At 44.3% G+C, this 25,580-nt stretch overlaps 1 protein-coding gene across 2 annotated transcripts in view; it reads right to left on the reverse strand.

The window, feature by feature from the left end:
* Nucleotides 1-2,599: 2,599 nt before the first annotated feature.
* Nucleotides 2,600-25,580, reverse strand: part of LOC134211452 (melatonin receptor type 1B-A-like) — a 272,782-nt gene continuing 249,801 nt past the window's right edge. For both annotated transcript variants that reach the window (XM_062688320.1, XM_062688321.1), the window contains exons 3-5: nt 21,410-22,171; nt 9,866-10,038; nt 2,600-3,677 (exon numbers count right to left, since the gene is read on the reverse strand). In XM_062688320.1, coding sequence (XP_062544304.1) covers nt 2,964-3,677; nt 9,866-10,038; nt 21,410-21,824 — 1,302 coding nt within the window. In that variant the 5' untranslated portion in view covers nt 21,825-22,171 and the 3' untranslated portion in view covers nt 2,600-2,963. The remainder of the gene's footprint in view (nt 3,678-9,865; nt 10,039-21,409; nt 22,172-25,580) is intronic.

Here is a 25,580-nt window from a genome sequence, read left to right on the forward strand (position 1 = left end):
GCTGTACTGTTTGACACTAGCTGGAGGAAAACTCACTGTCGAAAAGGCCTTTTTTCCCTTCCCCTCACCCAGGGACGCCAGTGGGCTTTCCTCAAGCTAGTGTCAAACAGTACAGTTACCAATTAATTTTTACACACCGATAAGCCGCCATTACCGAGCGTGGAAAGCTGGATATGAAAGGGTCTGTCTCGTAGCTGAGGTAGGAGTGGCATAGGCGTCACCACCCTGTAGAGTATATGGTGAGTGAATGATTTGAGTACTTATTAACAAGAGTTAATTCGGTAATTCGAATTAGTGAAATTAATAATACATCGTCAGGACTTACGTTGGATAGAAAAAGATGAATGATACAAAACGTAGGTGTGCGCCTACATGCGGATGTTCAAGTGGGAAGTTGCATGCTTACTTATGATGCATATGGAGTTGATACAAAGACTGATGTATTTGTGTCACATTGTTGAATTTGACTTAGCAAGAGCGAGATCTTGCATATGTGAGTGTGGAACATTCTGTTTGAATCACGCGAGATGAGAATTCATCCTCAAGATGATCTTCAGTCTGTTGACGAACTTTAAAGCGATCGGATGTGTTCAGTTTGTGTGGCTCAAGCCACAAAAAGTGTTATTCGGCCGAAGAGATACGACACACCCTAGAGTGGTGCCACCCTGTTGCAGGACGGAGTAAACACCATGCTGAACGAGAACGCCTGTGCTGCAGGATGACAGCTTGGGGACATGGTGTACTCCCTGCAGGGTATTCAACTTTATGGAACGTACACACGGTCAAGCAGTTTGACCAACATTGACTACACATTCATTTCATTCATTCATTCAAACATTCATCAAGTTTTACCAACAGCGGCACGAACAATCAATTTATTCGACCAACAATATCACACACGAACGACCGAAGCGCCAACTTGAGCACCAACCATCAAAAAATATATGGGGGTTTGTGCAACTTCACTACAAATGCTCAAACATGTTCGGCGAACCTTGACTCCACCCCCGACAACTCAAACCAAAATCAAACCGATTCAATTTTTTCCAACCGAGCCGCCAACTGTCAGATGGTTGTTCGAACAACTTCATACACGTTCAAACAAAGCATCAACCGAAGCGTTTTCTTGAGGGTGGAGTCAATGTTCGTCAAACTGCTTGACTGGTGTGTACGTTGCATTACCCTTGCTGTTTTTTTTCGTGTAGCACAGGTGGTGCATTGGGAGCGGTGAGGCGTATACGAGGGAGCGCAATGCTCAATAGTCACACCCCTGATGTCTTGTTCAATTGCGGGCTGAGGGATGTGAATGGAAAAGGAGTTGGTTTTAGTGGGTCGGGAGTGGTGGTCCCATCCCCACATTACATGGTTCGCCTCCAGAGGTGTCTGAGAGCAGATTTCCTTTACCTTCTATATAAAAAAACACGAGTGAATTAAAATGAATGACTATTCTTGTAGGTGTGCTTCTTTTCCTGAAGTGGAAAAAAATTGATCTGGCAATAGGACGAGACCAGTGGCATTCTAGCTAAAATTCCGCTTGAGGCCCTTTCAAATCATTTCAACAACACTTGTACACCTGCTGGTATAAATTGCGATATTGACACTACCAAGCGAGAGGTGGTGATGCTTCGTTTTTATATCAATGTAATTTTGCATATACAGCAGTGACAACAAGCCATTTTATAGAAAGCTCAATGACAGGAGACCAAATACTAATATTTATATTTGGTGATGGTTTGCATGCAAATTTACCAAAACAAAGACCGAGCCGTCCACTCAAAATTTCGATCAGCTGTTCGAACCTGTCTCGTAAAATGGCTTACTGTCGTTGAATAGCGTAAGTTTTGAATGTTACTTTTGTAGAATCTAGGTGGAGAGCAGTCATAAAGAAATTTGTAGTAAACCGCTTGAGTTTAGTATGGAGCAGTAATCAGATCTCATTTATTATTTAAAGTTGCAAAATGCAATAGGGGTATAAAAAATCAGAAAAAAAATTGAAGCTTTTCTACCTAGGTCACATATCGCTGTGATGCGTAGTTAGTGAGAACGGGTGATTTGTCCATACAAGAAAATTCATTTTACTACAAATGTTGTGGCGCCATCTCTTTCAACCAGCACCTTTGGCCCTGTCCTATTGTCAATGCTTTGTTCCTGGATAAAGGGCTCTGGAAAACAAACTTTACGCTGGAAGTAAAGCGGCAGAAATGTGAGCCTAGTGATTGAATCGCGAAGCCGATGCAAAATCTGTTCTTCCTCCTATGACTAAACCCATTGTTATTTGTCAGGGTTTGAGTGAAACATGACCACCACCCCCTTCCTTCTTTCCACACCCATAAAGAACTGTCATTGGTTGTGTGAAAAAATTTGCTTCGACTCCGCGAATTGGTTTCAACACATCCATATAAGCCGCCATCACCGACCATGGAAAGCTTGTTTGATCATGAAATCTCGCTTAACTTTTCAAAAGGTCCTAAGTAACATTTTTTCATGAATTAATTTGAATACAGCAATCAATAGCTTTCATGTTGTTCTGTTGATTGCGCTATTCAAATTAATTCATGAAAAAATGTTACTTAGGTCCTTTTGAAAAGTTAAGCGAGAAATGAAGGATTCGAGTATTTAATGATAGATGGGAATAGGAAGGTACCTACAATGTATCCAAACGTACGAGAGCTCGTGCCTTTGAGAGTTCCTATGATGGTTCGTTAACTAATTTACACACAGATTTTCAAAGCTTGCACACCCAATCGTCCTTTCGACTCAAAATGGTGGATATTACGTTATAAATAGGTCCCTACCTTTCAGTGGTCAGAAACTTGGTTATCAAATTTCAGTTCGTTTTGTTCGTGTTTATCCTAACTTAGCAGCTAAATGCGCGGCTGGCTTTCAAACAGTTCCTTAGACATTCGCCCGGTAAATTAATCGAAACTGTTTCTAGTTCTCGATCAATTTAGCTACATTTCCGATCATAACTCGTGGCACTCGCGCTTCCCCCAGTGTCCGTGGCTGTTGCCGGCTCTCTGCGGGCTGGTGTACATATTGTAGCCCGGGATGATGTGCACACGGACGTCCGCGGTCGGTCGGCTTCCGTCAGTTCGCTGTCTTCGCGATACGGCTACCGTTGTCTTGCAGCAGCAGTAGTTGAACAGGCTCACGTACGCACTACGGAAGTGACGGTTCGTTAAGCAGTAGATTACATTGTGGAAGCAGGACTTGGACAGGCCGATCCAGGCCGTGTTGTAGAACACCCGGTTCGATACACTTTTGGTGGTCCCGTATGCCAGGATGACACAGAATGGCAACCAAAACAGGACGAAGATAAGGAAGCTGTAGAAGTTGGTCCGAACTAACGAGAGGTCCCACGTGTAGGCTAGATTTGGCTTGAAGTTCGGCAGGCTCATGTTGCGCTTCACATCGACTATGATCCGTATGTGAGTCAGGAATGCCAGTAGAAGCGGAAGCAGTACCATCAGCCCAATCCAGCCGGCTTCCGGTGGAACTATGTGCTTGGACTTCCGGTCGCAGTAGTCAAAGTCGATATCATACATGAACTGCATGCCGGAGAATAAGCTGGCAACGATCCAAATCGCCAACAGAATTACGGTTACGCTGGTTCTGCTGAACCAACTGTGCTCATTCTGGTTCATACACAGCCTCAGATAGTTTTCTATGGCCATTATCTGGAAGAAGTGGGAAAAGAATGATATGACTGGTTGGAAGCATAGGTCTCGGTACAAACATCGAATGTACATTTAGTCACTTTCAAATGCAAATGTGTTTTTTTAAGTCTGGCATTTGATCGAAAGAGGCACTCCGTCGAATGTATGGTTGGAATCTGCCTTAACTTTGCTTTCTTTCATTAAATAAAGCGCGTTTTTTTTGCTGAAAAATGTGTATTGTAAAGAAAATTAGGATACAAACTAAAGGTTCTGTAGATTCTTTATCACCACGTCCTATAAATCGATGTATTTAATAAAATGAGGCAAGGCTATATCGACGATTTTGTACAATACTGGCACAATCCATTTTTTTTGTTTTTGTCATTTTGAGCATTTTGAGAGGCAAGCACGGAAAATGACATAAAGTTTCGTCGGACAAAGACCCAGGTAGAAATTCATATAAAAAATTATGCGTAGTTATTCCAAAATTTGACAATTTTCCGAAAAGTTCCTATAAATCAGCAGTTTTCAACTTGGAGTACATGTAATCTTTGGGGTACCTTCGCTGGCCCCAGGAGATACCTCTAACAAAAAAAGCGTACTGGGAGATGTATTACAAATCAAATATAAACTCTTGATAATTGAATATTTTTTGCCTTTTTTGTACACCAAGGTTCAACCAAAAGGTTATATATTCACTTCCAAGACGGAAGGCCCGGAGACCCATAGTGTTATATACCAATAGACTCAGCTCGACAAATTTAAATGATGTCTGTTATTTAGTTCACTTAGGATGAAGGAAAATCTGCATACAGACACCTGAAGTTATCACTCAGGGAGTGGGGTTGGCGCGGAAGGCAGAAGGCCAGACCGCCGGACCCACTAAACCCACTCAAGTATCAGAGAGTTACTTGAGTTACCCTCTCTTCTAATGCCCTGCCGCACCGCCCCCTGCCCGGGACTACCTTTGCAGTATTACTTCTGTGAGGGAAAGCAGTACTGAAAGTACTCCTCCCAAAACGACACCTTTGACAGTGCCTCTTCGATGTTTTGTTCTACGTGTGAGCCCTCTGATACCCTTGTTGGTGACAGCAAGCACACAAAAGCGTTTAGCCCTTGTGCCCTTTATTTTTTGCTTGTGCCATTCAGCACCACATCTATTTTCTTTTTATGTTTTTAGAGCCATTTAGCTCTCAACGCTACTCAGATAGTCCCCGACGGCGGATCAATCCTACTCCGACGGGGAGTCCCCCGATACCGACGACCCGCATCCGTGGAAGGCTGTCACATTACCAACACTACACTTTCACCTGGTTAGCATGTTCATAGATCAGCTCAAGTTCTACGAACATTCCCACTTCAACGGATGACCGGACGAGTGTCGAGGTCAGACCAAAGATTTCGAGTGGATATATCTTCTGGTTCAGTGGTGCTCCGACGACCCGAAGCCGGTGCATTCGCGCACCATGATCTACTCAACTGGTCCCAGGCGGTGGACCTAGCCTACTCCGATTAAACAATTTTCCATGCACTGCGTCTTTTAGCTTCTTGCTTATCCGATTAGCCATATAGCTCAAGCTTTGGTTGCGAACTACTCGGATAGTCCCCGGTGGTGGATCAATCCTACTCCGACGGGGAGTTCCTCGACGTCTGCAGAATGTTACATCTATTATCGATTCCACTCCGTTTCGTTGGAAGGTACTGCGGGAGCCGTCGTTTCCTAGTACGACGTCCAGCCTAGCTAAGGCCCCTAGTAGCGTATGCCCTCTCCGGTTAGTAAAGCGGCTTCCCCTACCCGTCGCCCACGCATCGAAGTTCCCTAAGACTACAATGACTAACTGGGTTGCGACTCACCAGGTCGGATGTCAGCCGATCGACTACCTGGGTGAATTGCTCTATCGGTCCCCTTGGCGCATAGCAGCTGCAGTAGTACACTCCATTTATCATAGCTATAACTGCACCCTCCGATCTTGTGTTTACTACTTCATGGATCGGAAATCTTCTCGTCGTAAAAATCGCCGCTGATCTGGATCCGTATGCTACCCAGTTCCCGTTACCCGCGGGGATGCGGTACGGGTCCGACAGGATAGCTACGTCTGTTCTCGCTTCTGCTACCGACTGCCACAGCAACTGCTAGGCGGCCGCACAATGGTTGAGGATGAGCTGCGTTGGTTGCATGGCTTCCTCGCACTAACACTCAACGGGAAAGCAGGCCCACCCATTACATGTATATGGTTCCTGCTCGCACATAGCGTGCTCGATGGCACTTTCTCGCACGTGTGCGCCTTATGACCGTCTTCGCCGCATCGCCTACCTAGGTTACTCCTATCCGGCCCTTTGCACGCCCACGATTTGTGTCCCGCCTCGAGGCAGTGGAAGCAATTATCGACTACCGGGTGTTGGTAGAGGCTGATTGGACATACTGACCAGCCAACTTTCAGCTTATCAACTTTGATTACCTTGTTAGCGTCGGTGGCCGGTAACTTCACCGTGGCAATCTGGGTCCCCTGCGATCCTCTTCGCAGGCGGATGGACGCCTTTGCTACCACCATTCCACCTTGGTCCTTGATGGCCGAGGCGATTTATTCCGATGTCGTGATTTCGTCCAGTTGCTTACATTGAGAGTCACTTCGTCGTGTAGAGCCATCACTTCTACACTCTCGTCAATGAGGAATTCCTGGGCTAGCGCGCCATATGAGGTACCGTTTGCCTGTGAGCCCTTTCTTAAGACAAGGATCATCTCGCCCGGTCTCATCCGCCTTATTCTGCGAACCTCTTTACCCAGGTCCGCCAGTTTCTCGGCGCTGCGCATCGCCTTGAGCACGTCGGCGTATCACACTTTCTCTGTTTTAATTAGCAGTGCTTCACCCTTCTCCCTGGCTCTCGCCGGGCGTGTGTTTGCCGCTTTCACCTTCGGTTTCCTCACTACCGTTTGCCAGGGACCGTCCGACCGCTGGTTGTCTTGGTCGGGTTGGCTTCCCTCCTCCGGTGGCCGACTGGCTCGTTTCGTCCTTGCTTTCTTCTTACGCAGTTCGCCCATGTTTGCAGCTTCCGTGGGCCCGCTCTCCTGATTTGCGCTCTCCCGACGCCTTTTTGCGTTCTGTTTATGGCGTTTAATGCCAGGCGAGTCTCTGGCTCGCTTGTCTGTCCTCCTTTCTGCCGGTCTGTTGCTGAGTACAAAGCCTAACACCTCCTCTGCTATGGTTGTGGTACTCTGGAAGGTGAAGGCAGCAGTCTGCGTGCTCTTCTCCACTTTAGCACATCCTTCCAGCCTAGACACAAGCACTCCATGTTCCTGCTTTGCAGCAAGAACCAAATTGCGAAGCTTGAGCAAGTTCAGCTTCAGATCCCTCGCTATATTGCCCCGTTCATTGGTGAAGTCGATAATGTCATCGAGTTGCACCATGACTACGGTCAAGCTTGGCAGGACGCCACTCGACCCTATCTCCACTGTATTGTGCTTCTGCTTGTCAACTATTGGCATATCGTTATCGCTCTCTACGACAACTACTTCGCTACTCGTGTCCTTATGCTCCATCTCTCTCGCACCCGATGCATTGGATGGAGATCTTTGTTGGTTAGTTATGCTTTATTCATGTTGGTTGGGTCCCGCTTAGGGCTGCCCTCGAACCCAACTAGAATAGTCGCCTTCTTGATCCCATGGTTATTTTTGCTGATGCAGTGAGGGCATGCCTCGGTGTTCAGAGCCGGATCGGCGTAAGCCAGGAAGGAATCAACTGGTCCTACTCTCATCTGGTTGGTTAAGCCAGACGGATGGATTGGGGTGGCGTGCCCCAAGGCCTGCCACGGTTTTACGGGTCGGAAGGCAGTTGTGACATTAGCGCACCCGCTATTTCAAGACGGTGTCACCCGGCTTTACTCAAGGAGTGGAATGACTCAACTATCAGCCCTAGATTCATTGTATATCTCGATTTCCACTCGTGTCCGTTGACGTTGCCGTTGACGATGCTCCTGCGCTGGGCTAGTGTGCTTTGAGCGGCGCACGGTCGCTCTGATAGAACCTGCTTACGGATGCATGCAGCTTTTTATAGAGGTTTAACAGAGCCCACTGTCAAACCCCACCACATTCTAGGCAGGCTCCCTAACTTGCATTGGCCATGGGGAGGGGTCGTCAAGCCCTTGGACATAGTCCCTGGGCAAAATAAAACTCACTCATCTTTTAGGCATTTATCTTGATCAGATTCGTTTGCAATAAATTGCATTCGACGAAGAATCCTGTCCCATTGTTTCCTATAGAAAATTGGCCAGGTCGGACTATGGGATCAAAAGTTATGGTCAAAATACGATTTCCATACAAAAAACACGCTAAGGAAATATCACTCAAGTCTTTTAAGTATATATAATGCACAACTAGCATAGTGTATGAAGGGCTGTCGGACAAAAGATCAAAAGAACAAAACATCGAGTGACTAAAATCTAGAATCTGAAGGTCCGGAAGCCTCCATATTAGAGGTATGAAGTATTTTCTCCGGAAAAGTTCAGTAGCTTCGAGGCTTGGAAGCATCCATATAAGAGTCTCGGAAGCCTCCTTCCCAGCAGCTCGTAATATTTTTTTTTCTAGAGGATCCGAAGCCCCTTTTCAATAGGCTCAGACGTGTTCTTTCAAGAGGCTTGGAAGTCTCCTTTAAATCGGCTCGGAAGCTATCTTTCAAAGGCCTTGAAGCCCCCGTTTAAGAGGCTCGGACGGAAGTCTCCTTTCAAGAAGCTCGGACGGAAGCCTCCTTTCAAGAGGCTCGGACGGAAGCCTCCTTTCAAGAGGCTCGGATGGAAGCCTCCTTTCAAGAGGCTCGTATGGAAGCCTCCTTTCAAGAGGCTCGTATGGAAGCCTCCTTTCAAGAGGCTCGTATGGAAGCCTCCTTTCAAGAGGCTCGGACGGAAGCCTCCTTTCAAGAGGCTCGGAAGCCTCCTTTCAGGAGGCTCGGAGGCCTCCTTTCAAGAGGCTCGGAAGCCTCCTTTCAAGAGGCTCGGAAGCCTCCTTTCAAGAGGCTCGAAGCCTCCTTCAAGAGGCCTCAAGCCTCCTTCCAAGAGGCTCAGGAAGCCTCCTTTCAAGAGGCCCTTTCGGAAGTCTCCTTTCAAGAGGCCGGGAAGCCTCCTTTCAAGACACCCGGAAGCCTCCTTTCAAGAGGCTCGGAAGCCTCCTTTCAAGATGCTCGGAAGCCTCCTTTCAAGAGGCTCGGAAGCCTCCTTTCAAGAGGCTCGGAAGCCTCCTTGCAAAAGGCTCGGAAGCCTCCTTGCAAGAGGCTCGGAAGCCTCCTTGCAATATGATAGTTTGCATGGTTTGCTCGTTGCGAGTCGAGCTGCGGACACGTTGTATTCGCAACATCTCTGCAGTATCTGATGTTGTACGGTGCACATCTGATTCATGCTAGATTGTTCACCCATAAATTTGGCCTGGTTCTGCCGCACGAAGTCTCTTGCGATTGGTGTTAGGCAACGTCATTTCGGAAAAAAACGCCTGACCTTACTTCTTTACCGAGAAAACTCTTCAAGTCGCTGATATTTTTAATGAATTAGGGAACTGTTCCGATCTCCATCTCACTGTACTTATATCCATCTCATCGCTAAACAAAGTAATACGGCAGCAAATTCGTCGCTTCTTTTTGTCAACACGCGTGCTCACTGCTGAAAAATATCACAAAAATAATAAACAAACCAAATTCCTTTCCATTGCTTTGTTTTTTATGGGATGGAAATAGAAGCTATAAGATGAATTGGCAAACCGTTCCCCTACTTACAAACAATTGGAACGAAATTTTTATTATAACTTACTATAAACTCTTCGTTGACGTAGAACTGTAGAAATTCAAATAAAAAGAGTAAAAAGATGCTAACCATTTTGTGACCCGTCTCTCGACAAAACCCCTTTCGATCAAATGCCTTTCGATTGATGTTACAATTGCCGGTCTTAAGGGTTTTACCATACTTAATCTAACATTGTGAGTATGTACAAAGCTTATCTTACCTTTTCGTGGAAATTCCATAAATTTGAGAGCTTCTTCAAGTTGCTGATCAACTATGATTCTACCAATTACTAGTCAAATAGCTACTGCACTACCAATTACATACTACAACATTACATCAATTCTACAAGCCAAACAATGGATAGTCAAGCAACTAACTGCACAGTACACACGTATTTCCTGTTTTAATAGTACACATAATGCTGTTGAAAATCCTGTGATACTTACTGCTAGGGTTAAAATGCTAACCAAAAACGAGCAAGCAGCTAGAAACCACTGAAATTTGCATACTTCCGTGTCCGAATTGTCGATGCCAGCCAGGAGCACAATGGTGGACGCTGGCATCACTACGCTAGTGATTAGTAAATCTGCGAGCGCTATGTTCACTATGAATGCGTTACCTGCAGAACAATACGGGATAAGTAGATGTGTATGTGTAAATGGTGAAAAAAGAGAGCAATAGTGGGGAAAGGTAGTGGAGCGCGCGATAACTGGAATCATGAAATGATTTTTTCTAAATAATTATGAAACGTTGTAGAAGGTAGGAGTTGACGAACTTGATGGTCTAGCGGTTATGGCTTCTTTCTTATAAATAGAGAGCTCTGGATTTAGTCCCAGGCTTGTAACTTTATTTTCATTGTTTTGCTTTTTTGCTAAATGTTTCCTGCTGTTAAATTTCATACAGTGTTTATCAGGGACTGCAGAAATCGCTCTCAATAGATAACGAATAACGATATAAGAGAGGCTAAAACCTCTTCGAATCATAAAAAGCCATGAAACAAAACTATCGCACTTATATACAAGTTGGAAAAAAACTGATTCAGATAGGCGGCCGCCATCGAAAGGGGTTGATAAAACGCTTTGTTCTCGCTTATTTTATGTTGGGGACCATATTTTTTTCGCACAGCTGTAATAAAATATAATGAACAGCTGAAATAAAAATGGCACAACTGTCAACTGTTGCTTCCGAATCGAGTGGTGTGCCCCCGAAAACGCGAACACTTTGAAATTTGGATTCCGTGAGGAGTGACTTCAAAAGAAATTTATCAAGGTTTGTAGCCCCCCGAATCAGTTCATTATCGTAACATCTATCGAAAAACTTCTCTCACGGAATGCTACCTATCGAGAGTGCATACAGACATGATAAGTGAGAGATTTTCTCATTCTACTTTGGATTCAAACCCTGGTGTTTATATAACTACCTCTCCTTTTCCTCAACATTCGTAAGAGCTTTGTCAGGATGGACCTCGACTTTAGTAAAATACCTTGCTTTCATCTAGGAGGCCGTGTTTAGTTCTTATCTTCTTCTTTTTGGCATTACATCAAAGACTAATTAAGACGTCACTGTCGAGCTTCTCGGAGGGACCACTTCTAGTACTGCAATCGGTCCCTCGGTACCCAAGTTTGACGTATTGATGAATACCTTTGCTTCCATCGACTTTGTAATGCAGTAGCCTATGGTAACAAGCCAATGTTTAGAACGAAACTGTTTGTTTGTTTTGGTGAATATATTCCGAGCAAATCCGAATAAAAAACTACGCGAAATATATTAGCTTTAGTAAATGAAATGATAAAAGGGGTAAATCACAAAGCATAACTATAAACTATTGTAAGGATGAGAAACATGTCATCTACGAAGCCCTCAGAGTCACTGAAACAAACTCCTGAGGGAGGCAGCGTGAATTATTTGTACTCCAGTTTTACAACGATTACGTCCAGTAATGTGATCAATGAGGCGCATTTTCGCGTTTCCAACGTGTTATAGCGACGAAATATAAGACAGATTTTCACTTTACTCAGCCCTAAAGAGGTTTTAGGTCGAAGCCAGTCCAGATTCCAAGTCACAACTATTGTAATGTGGAAATCTCATATCTGCGGCTTAATGGTTCAAATCGAATGATTTCCTCCTCCACAGTTACGACAAGTGATGCTTCGTAATATGTCTCCCTGTCATGATGAACTGGTGACTATCTACTTTTCCATTACTGGAATACCAGAAAATTGTGGGGTTGTCTAGAAAGAGCAGTTTTCGAATCCGTCTTTTCTTATCGGAGTCAGTGATTATAAATACTATGGCTACTCTACGGACGACCTGAATTGGTAATAGTTGGCTCATCGAATTAAAAACGACGATACAGATCTATGGAATCATTTTCTGACTATGGATTTGGTGGAACAACGACCGTTTTATGAAAATATTGAGTGGGTAAACTATATGGAACGGTATACAGAGACTTTCGGGAATTTATGAACGAAACTATATACAACAATAACATAACGATTCCGTATAACTGATATTACGAGAACTAAAACTATTTTAAGAGAAGACACAGACGAGCAGACCCAGACATGCCTTATATGCTCGGATAGGTGTCTGAGATCAGAGTGAGTTGGGAGACTTCCGCAAATTCTACGGTTCTCAACTTCTTGAAAATTTATTACTTTATTTCTTCAAAATTTAGATTTACTTTTCGGGTCAACAGATTGCAGCCAAGGTCAGCCTCAAATGATTAAAGATACAGATTAAATGATTAAAAGGAATTTATCCGATCCAATCTTCAGTGAGCACGATCTGGAACTCTAGCACGCGAAACATCATAGGGAGTGTCTGCTATCGTATTCTCTTGCACACCTAGCGAACATATGGAACATTCGGCATCAGATATTAGCAATGATGGATTATGGAGTGCTGACAAATATTACAAGTTCCATGCAAATACTGAAAATGAACACTAATTATTTGCACTTGACATATTCGCATTTGAGACCCTAAAAAATGAAATGGTTTAGATGTTCGCCAAAAATAATCTTCAGAAGCTTCAGGACTCAAAGACAAACTCAGCTGACTGTCAATCCCCAGGAACCAGGCCAAAGCCAGGACCAGCATCAGTATAACCGATCGAAAGGGAGAGATTGTTTTCCAGACGAAATAATTTGCGTTGTGTTTAAAAACTGATTCCATGAACTGATTGTTTTCCGTTGTTGTGATTTACATAACATTTGGCAAGTCGCCGTAGCAACATATGAAGTAGTACCAGTTACTAAGCGCCGTACTTGAATCAAGGTGATAACATAATGCGGTTGTTCAATTTTCTACTCTAGTACTTCATGAGCACTGAAAAAGTGGGCTCTTGTATGAGACATGAACGTCTTAATTAGTCTTTGATTACATCCTCACACTGGCACAGAGCCGCCTCGCAGCTTAGTGTTCATTAAGCACTTCCACAGTTATTAACTGCGAGGTTTCTAAGCCAAGTTACTATTTTTGCATTCGTATATCATGAGGCTAACACGAAGTCGAGACAATTTCCAATCCGAAAATTGCTTAGACCGGTACCGGGAATCGAACCCAGTCACTCTCAGCATGGTCTTGCTTTGTAGCCATGCGTCTTACCGCACGGCTAAGGAGGGCCTAAGTTCTTATACTGCTCTTAGGAGGGTTTAGTTCTTAACTGCTCTTAAATATACAATAGACCAGATTTGTACCATGTTTGTGCGAATCGACTAATGCAATTATTAGGCTAATCTAGGATCGCCAATACACAGGGCTGGTAGCGAGTTTTAAATTCGTCCGATCAAACGTGTTTTGTATCGGACGCAGAACTATCGCAAGATTGTGGGCTTCGTGGCCGTGCGATTAGCGACGTCAATCGTCTACACGCATGTGCTGTGGAGTGTGGGTTCGATTCTCGCCCCGGTAAGGGGAAACTTTTCGTAAAGCGAAAAGTTCTCCACTGGTCCACTGGGTGTTATTTGAATGTCCTGTCCATTGTCTCATGCTAGATGTTAAGTGTTCAGTCTGTGCGACCTCTGGTCGAAGACGGTGATTCTGATTCTGTCTTTTTAAAAGATCACGGATGATAAGATTTGATTTGAGAAGTCGGAAAGTAAACAAATCAGGGCGGTCGGAAAGTAAATCAGCCGGACAGCAATTCTGCAAAGCTGGTGCTCGCTTCCGACTCGCCAGGTACAAACAGGCGTGGAACGCAGCGAGCGAGGTGGACGAATCAGGTACAGAACGACTTGGCGAGCGTAGGGCACAAACGAGGATGGAGAAATGTGGCCTCGAACCGTTGTGGTGTCAAATGGTTGATTCAGTGTGATCTGTTTAGATGTAAGCTACATAAATGAAATAAGCTTCCGATGGAGATCGCGAAGGTATTGTCGGAGGAGTTTCTAAAATAATTTTCAAAGGCATTTTCAACAGAATTTCCAAATGAAATTTCCGAAAGAATTCTGAAAGGAATTTCCGGAGGATTTCTACAGGAATTTTGAATGAATTTCTGAAGAGATTCCTGAAAGAATTCTTGAAGGAATTTCTAAAGATTTTTGCCTTTCTCGTACAACTAAGTTGTACCGAAAGGCTATCATTTCACTCCGAAAACGAACTTTTTATAGAAGCCTCTGAGACCCATAGAATTATATACCAATCGACTCAGCTCGACGAGCTGAGCACATGTCTGTCTGTCCGTCCGATTAATTTTGAATCGATTATTACCCAACGATTAATCGATTCAATAATCGAGAGGAATCGTGAGTAATCGATTAGTTACTAATCGATTAATCAGAATTTTACGACATCATAAGGATGTCGGAAATTAATTGATTATTTCGATTAATCGATTCATCGTTGTGATAATCGATTAATTTTGAATCAATTACTATACAATGATTAATCGATTCAATAATCGACAAGAATCAAGAGTAATCGATTAGTAACTAATCGATTAATCGGGATTTTACGACATCTCTATGGAGCAAACAACTTTATTTTCAGGGGGTACACGTCTCGAAAAAATGATTTTGATTTTTTTCATATAAGCGTGGTCCACCCTAATGGTACATTTGTGCAATGATTCATTTTGTGACTAAACTTTTCATGCAAATTTCATCACATCCGTTTTATCGAATAAAAAAGTGTGCAAGCAATTGTGTGGAACTTGTATTAGGTAAAACCTGAACCACAGATAACAGATGTTGAGGCTGGCATCCCATACGTGTGTAAACATCCGCAACCGTTAATTTAAATGTATTTTAAATTGGGACCGCGTTTGGCAATCGATTGGAGATGGCGCAAGAATCATTGTTATTGAAAACGCAGCCCGATTGCGGCTGTCAAATGCATTGGCTGCGTTCGACGGTTGTAATTCAGCTGCATCCTTAGGTACTGCCGCAATCAGTTGAGTAGATGGCAGTAGTGGGCCAACGTATATCAATTCAAAAGTTTACACAGGATTTTCAATAAAATTTGTTCTAGCTTCAATGTCTGTTATCTGTGCCTGAACCTAGTTGCATGTTGGAAAGTTCATGTTCTTGGTTAAAGGCTGGGTTACAGTTCGGAAAACGTGTCACAGGATTTGGTCCCCCATGCATTTTTAAAGGGGCGGGATTTAGAAGATTTTTTTTCCAATTTCGTTTATTTGGTAGGCTCAGGCGTGTATAACACTTTACGGAGCCATGGTTCTTTGAGATATGTACAATCAATATCATTTTATTATGAAGTTAATAAGAGAGGGGAAGAAGCCAACGTACTCGATCATTAGAATCAAAGAATGTCAGCGGCTCATCCGGGTATTTGGCGTCAGTGACGATGTGGTGTGTCGCCGTGCTCGAGGAATGGTTCGACTGGGAGCATTTTCCGGATGGCCAGAGCTACGGAGCTCTACGGAACAGACAGGCAGAGACTTAAAAAAAAACTTTTAAGAAAGAAAGAAAAAAAACAAAGTGTTAGCTTTTGATGTCAGCAGAACAAAGAAAACCATAAATGGCCTGCATATAGACTACATCACGATCTCCCAAAACACCCTGGAGGACCCTACTTCCCTGAAGGGTTGTTCACCTCGGGCCACAAGGGTATCCAATAGTCGCTCTCTGGAGGCGTCAATTTCCGAGCAGAACCAAACTACGTGATCGATGTCATCATAATCGGCTCCGCACCTACATAAGTTGCTAACGACAAGGTTTATTCTGTACAGATGTGCGTTTAGTGAATAGTGATTGGACATAAGTCTCGACATCGTGCGAATGATTTAGGGGATTTGGGCACAGAAAACGAAATTCCCGCCCCTTTGAAAATGCATGGGGGTCAAATTCCGTGACACGTTTTTCGAACTGTGAACCAGCCTTACACCTCGGGAAAATTTTGATCCCCGTGTGTATTTTAAATGGGGCCGGGATTTTGATTTTCCGTGCCCAAATCCCGAAAACATCGCATATGCAAAAAAGCATGGCGAAAAAATCCGCGGACCAAATTCCCGAGGTGTGAGGCTACCTTAACATGATGAATATTGCGATCAAGAAATCATGATTTCAAACAGCAGGTTCCCGAGCGTCTTCAAGCGATTTTCACAATTCTTTCACGGTTATCTTATCCACCTCATCTAGTTTCCTGTAGTTTGCTAGTTTGTTATGTTTCTAGGGATCCTAGTGTTTTTGCTGGATCAGCTGGAGTACAGATGCTGTCGTTTAAAATGTATTTAAATGTTCAATATAAGTAAAATTTACCGATTCCAAACAACTTCATAAAAGAAATCAACCCAGCATGTTTCTGCAAGCCCCACGGGTCCTTGCCTATTATGTGCAGATGTTCTAAGTTATCCAAATTGTTCTGGAGTTCAGATCATTTGGTTTAGTAGGTCAACTCGCGTATTATGTGCAGTCTAACTTAGTTTGATGCAGATATTCTAGGTTCCCCAAATTGTTCTGGAGTTAGGATCATTTGGTCTAGCAGGTCAACTTCGCCTGTTATACAATCGGAATCAACCCAGCATGTCCGTCCATACAAGTCCTTAGAGCCCTTTTGTTTAATGTGCAGTCCAAATTCGTTTGACGCAGATGTTCTAGGTTCTGCAAATTGTTCTGAAATTTAGATCAATTAGTCTACAAGGCCATCTATGCCTGGTATCCAATCGAAATCCACCCAGCGTGCCCATGCAAGTCCCAAGAGGCCTTTCGTATTATGTGCAGTCCAAATTGGTTTGCAGATCCTTTAGGTTCTCCAAATTGTTCTGGAGTTCAGATCATCTGGTCTAGCTGGTGTCTGGTATCCAATGGGAATCAACCCAGCATGTCTTACTTACTTGATACTTGATGGGCTACAGCTCTTCGATGAACCTACGCCGAATGGAGTATCCTTCTCCACTGGACTCGATCCTGGGCCAATCGCTTCCAGTCGCCCTGAACATTGAGCGCCCTCAGGTCCTCTTCAACTGCAAAAAGCCATCGTGTACGTGGCCTTCCACGAAGCCTGCGGCCTCTTCCGGGTTCTCTACTAAATATTATCTTCGCTTGTCGTTCTTCCGGCATACGAACAACGTGACCAGCCCACCGTAGTCTGCCGTGTTGTATAAGCTTAATAATATCCAGTCCTTTATACACCTGGTACAATTCGTGATTCATGCGACGCCGCCAGATACCGTTCTCCTGTTTACCGCCGAGTATTGTCCGCAGCACCTTACGCTCAAACACTCTGAAAGCTCTTCGATCAGCCTCCTTTAACGTCCATGTCTCATGGCCGTATAAAGCCACCGGAAGAATCAGAGTAGTATACAGCGCGAGTTTTGTTTTCGTTTGCAGACTACGGGACTTAAGCTGGTTACGAAGTCCGTAATAAGCCCTATTTGCAGCTGCAATACGCCTTTTCACCTCGCGGGTAACATCATTATCGCACGTCACTAATGTTCCAAGATACACAAATTCTTCTACCACTTCAAATTTTCCACCACCCAGCACTATTTCGCTACCACCACCACTAATGAACCCACGTTGATTGCCAGCGACCATGTACTTCGTTTTGCTGGTATTGATCGTGAGTCCAATTCTCGCTGTCTCCCTCTTAAAAGGCGCAAAAGCCTCTTCCACGGCGCGGCGATCAATTCCGATAATATCGATATCGTCCGCAAATCCCAGGAGCATATGCGATTTTGTGATAATGGTACCGCTTCTTTGCACACCAGCTTTCCTAATCGCTCCCTCGAGCGCTATATTGAACAGTAGGTTCGAGAGTGCATCACCCTGCTTTAATCCATCTAAGGTAACAAATGACGTCGATATTTCATCCGCAACCCTTACACTTGATTTCGATCCGTCCAACGTTATACGAATCAGCCGTATCAGTTTCGCCGGAAAACCATGTTCAAGCATAATTTGCCATAATTCATTCTGTTTCACTGAATCGTACGCCGCCTTGAAATCAATAAACAGATGATGTGTCTGCAAGTTGTACTCCCGGAATTTATCAAGGATTTGTCTCAGGGTAAACATTTGATCCGTCGTTGATCGGCCCTCACGAAAACCTGCTTGGTATTCGTCGACGAAGGACTCTTCAAGCGGTCTCAATCTGTTGAACAGAATACGGGACATAATTTTGTACGCCGAATTAAGGAGGGTTATTCCTCGGTAATTGGCGCACTCCAGTCTGTGCCCTTTCTTAAAGAGAGGGCAAATGAGGCCGTCCAACCAGCTAGCAGGCATTTCCTCGTATTCCCATATTTTCGACATAATATGGTGCAGAACTTCATAAAGCTGCTCACTGCCATGTTTGAGAAGTTCAGCCGGGAGCTGGTCCTTCCCCGCAGCCTTATTGTTTTTCAGCTCTTTGACAGCTTTTTTAACCTCATCTAGTGTAGGTGACTCTACAGCTTGTCCATCGTCGCTAATATTTATTCTGTTCACCGATGCACCGTCACTTCCTCCATTCAACAAAGTCTCGAAGTGTTGCTTCCACCTGGCAGCCACTTCAGTTTTATCTGTCAGCAAATTCCCTTGTTGGTCGTTGCACATGACGGGAGCTGGCGCTGCCTTTCTCCGCACGCCATTGATAGACTCATAAAACCTCCGCATATCGTTCTGCTCCATTTTTCCTGCGCCTCTCGCTAATCACTTGTTCTTCGTACTCTTTTTCTTCCTGCGGTGGGTTCGTTTTCGGCTGCTCTTGCTTCTTTGTACCGATCTCTATTCGATCGGGTACCTGACACCAACATCCGGCTTCTGGCAACGTTCTTCTCGTCTGTCACTCTCTGGCACTCCACATCGAACCATCCCGTCCTGGGTCGCCTCTGTGCAGTGCCTACCACTTCTCGTGCTGTTGTGCTCACCGCTCCACGGATCGACTCCATAGATCGTTGATGTTGTCGCTAACGTTGATTGCACTTATCCGTTCGTCGAGCTTCTGGCGGTACTCAGCCGATACTCCTTCCGCCGACAATCGCTGGATATTGTAACGCATCGTTCGCTGTGATCTTTCGTTCGATACAGTTGACAACCGTGATCGAATTCTACTGACATCGAGGTAGTGATCAGAGTCAATGTTCGGACCTCTGAATGTCCGCACATCGATAACATCCGAGAAATGGCGCCCATTCACCAGAACATGGTCTATCTGGTTGCAAGTTTCACCATTTGGGTGTCTCCAGGTGTGCTTTCGGTTGTTCTTTCGTGCGAAGTAGGTGCTACTGATGGCCGTTGTCATTGGTAGCGGAGTGAAGGCTCTCCCTACCGATTATGGGACGGAAAAAATCCTCTCTACCGACCTGAGCGTTAGCGTCTCCGATAACAATTTTCACGTCATGCTTTGGGCACTTCCCATAGGCTTTATCAAGACATTCTTAAAACGTGTCCTTCACGTCGTCGGATTTATCGTTTGTCGGTGCGTACACGTTGATTAGGCTGTAACTGAAGAATTTGCCCTGTATCCACAACACACAGATTCGTTCGCTAATGGGTTTCCACCTCATCACTCGCTTCATCTGCTTGCCTATTACTACGAAACCAACTCATATGCTCTGCTTTTTCGCCGCCGCTGTGATAGATGTTATACTTGAATGCAGTATTGGTCGGCTCGGAATTCACGTTCTCCGGATCTAGTCCATCGGACTTCTTGAATAGCAGCCACGTTCACTCCAACCTTCTGCAGTTCACGAGCCAGAAGGCTCACTCGTCCAGGTTCATTTAGGGTCCTGACATTCCAGGTACCGAGTTTCCAATCATAGTCCTTATTTCGTTGCCGGGTCGGTTGCCAAAAATAACGTTCTTTTTTTCTTCTATCTCCATTTTTCGTGGTATTTGAGAGGCTTCAGTAAGCTACCTTACCGGGGTCGCGTTACCTACATCGCGATGATGGGGCTGCCACCTTAGGTATAGCTGACGCGATACAGCATTTCGTTAATCAGCCGCTGGGTACCAGGCAGACGCTGTTTGAGCCGCACCTCCTGGTGAACAGACGCTCGATGCGTACCTTCTCACTCTAGCTGATGTCAGAAGGACAACAGTGCCCAGGCTGCACTACCAGCTAAGTACACAACCTTTAGCTGGCGGTCTTTTGTCATCGGACGACCCGTGGAAGCGTGAGATAGGGACTTGTGGGGACCAGAGCTCTGTTGGGCGCTCCTTCCTTGGTGTCAACCCACCATTTTGCAGCCCAACATGTCTACACAACCCAATTTGTTGACGCAACACACGAGCTGGAAAAAGAAGGTTCATGCAAATGCTGTGGGGAAGTAATTTGAATTTTCTTCTGAAGCTGCTATTGTCTGCCAAGACAGAGAATAGAGCCGTTTATTACGTTATTAGCAAAACTAACCGGTTTGTAACCGATATTTGTGGCGTGAGCAATGAACTGGAGTTCCCGGTTCACCAACTCCAGAGGTCATAACCTTCATGGATCACTAGCGAGGCTAAACTTTGTTCTGCTGAATAATGGACAAGTGGAGTTCCAGTTGGAATGTAGAGCCCTGAAGAGGAAGAAGAAGAACGGAAGTCGGCCACACCTTACGTTGGGGACGAAAGAAAATCTGCAAAGAAGCGTTTGATTGGCACCCAGCAGGACATTGCAGCAGAAGTAGACCCAGAGGCAAAGAAATGAAAGAAGTCGAAGAGTGTTTTTCTTCACATATAGTCATTTTTATAGTTCGTCCCACTTAAGAAAACATTTATGACAAAAACCATGATGAAAATCGTTGACATAACATCATGATAGAATCGAGTTTGGGATTTCGTAGTGTAGTACAACAGTTATCTTGGAAAAAAAATATCCACATTCACTTCGAGAAAAGGTGCAGAGTCCCAACTCCTATTTGTTTGGAACAAAGGGGCAACTATTATCATTAGTGCCATAAAAAAATATAAAAAATAAAATAAAAAACGAAATCAAACGAAATTTATACTCTTTATTATTTTTATAGTATTTGGCAGTACTTTGGATACAACTACAGTTAAATTTTCCATTACCCAGTCTCCTCCATAACACACACTAAGTTCTCATAGATTATTATATAGTTTTTTATGATTAGGAAATGGACTGAAGAGGGACAAATGAAAAATATCACATGAAGAAATTTGCTCTATACTCCTTTCGTTACGATCCTAGCAACGATTTAAGATCTATAATGATTTAAAAACATGATTTGGTTTTAAAAATGCTATAAATCTATATCCGTCAACGACTACCAGCGGCTGCTCTCCACGCTGATGTATGTCTAAAATGTAGATATATTGTGTGAAAAAATGTTAAAATAAGGATTGGTTGCGAGGTTCTAAATTGAAGTCGTCGAACAAGAAAGATGGAAGAAGAAATTCTAGTTGCTACTTGAAGAGAAGAAAAATGTCTTATTTTTTAAAGTGGAAAAAGATAAAAGCTGTACTAATCACTCTCCTAGGGTTGAAAACTTTCCTCATAAAAATTGAAAACTCACGCATCAAACGTATATTTCACTAGAACCGGATATTGAATAAAAGAAAACTTCATCATCTAGCGCCGAGCACGTGGATGCTTACCTGCCTTCTTGAGGTGGTCCTCGATCATGACCGAGGAAATCATAAACACGTTACCGATGCTGCCAATTACGGACAAACTGGCCAGCAGCAGAAGCCGGGCCAGCCGAGGCCACTCGGTCGACAGGGTGACCGGAGACACATCCTCCTGGTGCTTGGCACCGCCGGAAGTGCCACCGTGTTTGGACATCAGCGCTAATGGAGTTATCGCCGTCAGCAAATTAGTGCCATTTTCACTGAAATCGGCATCGTAATTGGTGGCACTTGTTGCTGCAGCCAGTATCGGAAGACTTCCTTCGCCGCAGCCCGTGTCCGTTTCGGCGAAGCCTCCCCCTACTCCGGCTTCCCCGGCTGTTACCAGGCTAAAAATGGAGACGGCTGCCGCCACAAGTATGCCGGCCATCGATGTCGTGCCCATGGCTGGAGTGTTTTCGTTTCTGTTGTTTCCCGGCGCCCCTTGTTTTGTGTTTCTGACGTTTCCGTTTGGTCGTTTTTCTTCCCTTTGTGGTAAGTGGTCAAATTGTGACCGGGCCGCAAATGAGAGCTTTCGTGTGGATGTTGTCCAGCCCGATGACGACGCCGATAATGGTTTGATGGGACGGGCGACGTCGAGTGGGCTGGCTACAATTCCCTTTTACGGCGATTGTGGCGTGAAGTTGGCTTTCCTTACGATAGAGGCTTGCAGGGAAATGAGCCGTCGCTAATTTTTCGTCCCTTGTTATTTACGTTGGGATTTTCCGTTGACAACGGAGTATGGCGTGGGAGCTGTAGATAGAGAAGGATAAGAAAATTTTAATTTAATTTAATTGTCCCGTCTTGATGGATCTGATTAGGATTTATCCTCTTGAGACAGGGTTAAAGCAAATAATAATTTAATGGTTTACAGAAATGAATATTGGCGCGAATCGTAGATCAAGAATAATTCTTAAGACATTTAACATGATTTTCGATGCTCCGTAAGCGTGTTGTTCAGAAAAGCATACAATACTTCTACTAAGACACGATGGAGCATGTTGATTTGTATTTAACTTCCCATTCAGAATTGCAATCCTCTTATTTCAACAAATAGATTTTTTCAAAAGTACGAGAGTACCTTCCGCAATATCGAAGCTATCAATGTAAATTCTAAAAGTTAAAAGCACTCCAGAAAGTAACTCGCACCGCGCAGTCAATCTCACCTCGGTTACTCAAAAGTAAGAAAAGCTGGAGAAAAGCTCAGTTCAAATAGGTATTAACTTGTAAGTCCTGTGCACCTCGAGTGGTACAGAGGGGCGACTTAAAAGATCTCCACACTGAGCGATTTTCTATTAGTCCATTAACCTTTACCTAGAAAAAATGGCTTTCCTAGAATTTTAATTGTTCCTGGAGAAACTTTCAAAGGATTTTGTTTTATTCCTTTCTTTATTTGGTAGACACTCTGTGTTTCTTAACCGCTACTGTGCCGAGATCTACAGCAGAATGCTGTACAAAATCCACACAGAATCTATTTTTAGATTTCAATTATTCATTATTGTTGTCGTTGCCAGTCCATCTCATCGTGAGTCCATTGTGTCCGTTTGTCTACGTCGTCCATCCGATGATCGTTGCATTGTTCGGTTCCCATTTATCCGGATAACGTTGGAGGAATGCCTCCGAGAACAAGTCTCACGTGATTTTTGAAAACGTCGTAAGTCCAAATGAGAGACTCTTTTTCATTACGCTCTCTTTCGATAATATCTAGGCTAGTTTAAAATTTGTTGCAATATTTTCACCTCAGCACACTAGACAAAGCTATTTTCTTCAGATCGGTGCAGGAAAATCCAATGTAAATGTTAGTATGGCTTTGTAATAATCGAAAGAGAAAGTAAACAAAGAGAGCCTCTCTTTTGGACTTACGACGTTTTCAAAAATCACGCGAGAAGTTGTCAGTCGTCATCAGGCAACCGTGACGGTAAGGCGCGTACCCTAAACGCCACCGTATGGGCTGCGAATCCGGCGACTGACGAGGGTTTGGTGGAGGGGCTGGGAATCGAACCCATGAGTTGTTTCAAAGGAATTCTTGGAGTTATATTCGGAAGAATTTTTGAGTAATATAGGAACTTCTTTGGAAATTCCAGTATGTCGAGCTTGGTAGTCATATGGCTAACGCTTCTGTCTCATACGCAGGTGGTCATGGGTTCAATCCCAGGCTTGTCCCATTCCTCCTACTTTGTATCTTTATCTATATTTCTCACGTTCCGTTCCAGCAATCGCTGGACCATACTGCTAGAATGAATTATTGGCAGTGGCTGATTTTCTACCCACCGCTGTCACATCCAGGCGCTATAGTATATGCGCAAAATAGCCAGCAAGAGTTAACCGCCAGAAATTTGTATGGCGAAAGTCATCTAACGCGGGTTTTCTCAAAATAAGAAACTTTTCATGAAAAACTATTTGGTACCGATTATGTAGGATGGTGTCCGCTACCATGCCTACCAAATATTTTTTTGATGAAAGTGCTTAATTTTGAGAAATCGAACCTTAGATGCCTTTCGCCATACTGATTTCAGAAAGTTAACTCCTAGTGTGCCGCTGTAAGCACGCTCAAAGCAGGCGATTCATTGGAAATGAACGGAAAAGCTCGTTTCCTAGAATTCCAACAATTGCTATCTTCTTTCACATTAGCTGGGCAACTCGTTAACCAAGACGAACCTTTGCCCGTCGTCAACCTCACCCAAAAATTCCGCTTGAGCTCGTGACAAGTTCAGAGGTATATTCGGCTTGCAGTGGGCGAGTAATTGCATCATCATTTCCGTCCTCTTCCCTACATTGACTTGCATTCTGACGTGGCAGGCGCCAGTGTGACCTAACAAATGAGATCACCTGTAGGGTAAATCACTACTTGGGCCTATGGATCCGATTCCCGGCTCACTTCACAGAAAACTAAGAATTTATACTTTTTGGAAGCCGTAGGCTTTTGATTGATAATTTTGAAAAGGTCTCCCATTTATTTCGTACAATACTCGATATTTTCCAACCATTTATTTCACTCCTAATTGGTCTAATCATAGAAAATAAAAATGTAGATTCCGAACATTCGCTCTCCGTTGCTACACTACTGAGCCAGAGTGAATCTTTCCACTTTTACAAAACGGTATTATCATATAAACACCTAGGGACACGGCAGGTATTTCCGTCCATCGTCGTAGGGGCTAAAACCAACGAAAACAACGTCCATTTGCTAAAACTCCACTATAGCAGAACGATTCTCCTGAGTTTACGATTTAGTAAGGTTGAGTTTGGCAAAAAAGTGTCTCATTTATCGGTTTTCGAGGCTATGATTTATTTATTTATTTATCATCAGACTAAGGCCGGAGTGGCCTGTGCTGCTCATAAAAGACTTCTCCATTCAGCTCGGTCCATGGCTGCACTTCGCCAACCACGCAGTCTGCGGAGGGTCCGCAAGTCGTCCTCCACCTGATCGATCCACCTTGCCCGCTGTGCACTTCGCCTTCTTGTTCCCGTCGGATCGTTGTCGAGAACCATTTTCACCGGATTACTGTCCGACATTCTGGCTACGTGTCCGGCCCACCGCAGTCTTCCGATTTTCGCGAACGATGGATGGTTCTCCCAACAGCTGATGCAACTCGTGGTTCATTCGCCTCCTCCACGTACCGTCCGCCATCTGCACCCCACCATAGATGGTACGCAACACTTTCCTTTCGAAAACTCCCAGTGCGCGTTGGTCCTCCACGAGCATCGTCCAGGTCTCGTGTCCGTAGAGAACTACCGGTCTTATAAGCGTTTTGTAGATAGTCAGTTTGGTACGGCAGCGAACTCTATTCGATCGAGCGTCTTGCGGAGTCCAAAGTATCGTTATCGGCGGTCACCAGTGAGCCCAAGTACACGAATTCTTCAACCACCTCGATTTCGTCACCACCGATAGAAACTCGTGGTGGGTCGCTCACATTGACCTCTCTTGAGCCTCTTCCTATCATGTACTTCGTCTTCGACGTGTTGATGACTAGTCCAATCCGTTTAGCTTCGCTTTTCAGTCTGATGTAGGCTTCCTCCATCCTCTCAAAGTTACGTGCCATGATATCAATGTCGTCGGCGAAACCAAATAACTGGACGGACTTCGTGAAATCGTACCACTCGTGTCAATCCCTGCCCTTCGTATTACTCCCTCCAAAGCGATGTTGAATAGCAGACACGA

This window comes from Armigeres subalbatus, chromosome 2, assembly GCF_024139115.2.
Source record: "Armigeres subalbatus isolate Guangzhou_Male chromosome 2, GZ_Asu_2, whole genome shotgun sequence".
Lineage (NCBI taxonomy): Eukaryota > Metazoa > Arthropoda > Insecta > Diptera > Culicidae > Armigeres > Armigeres subalbatus.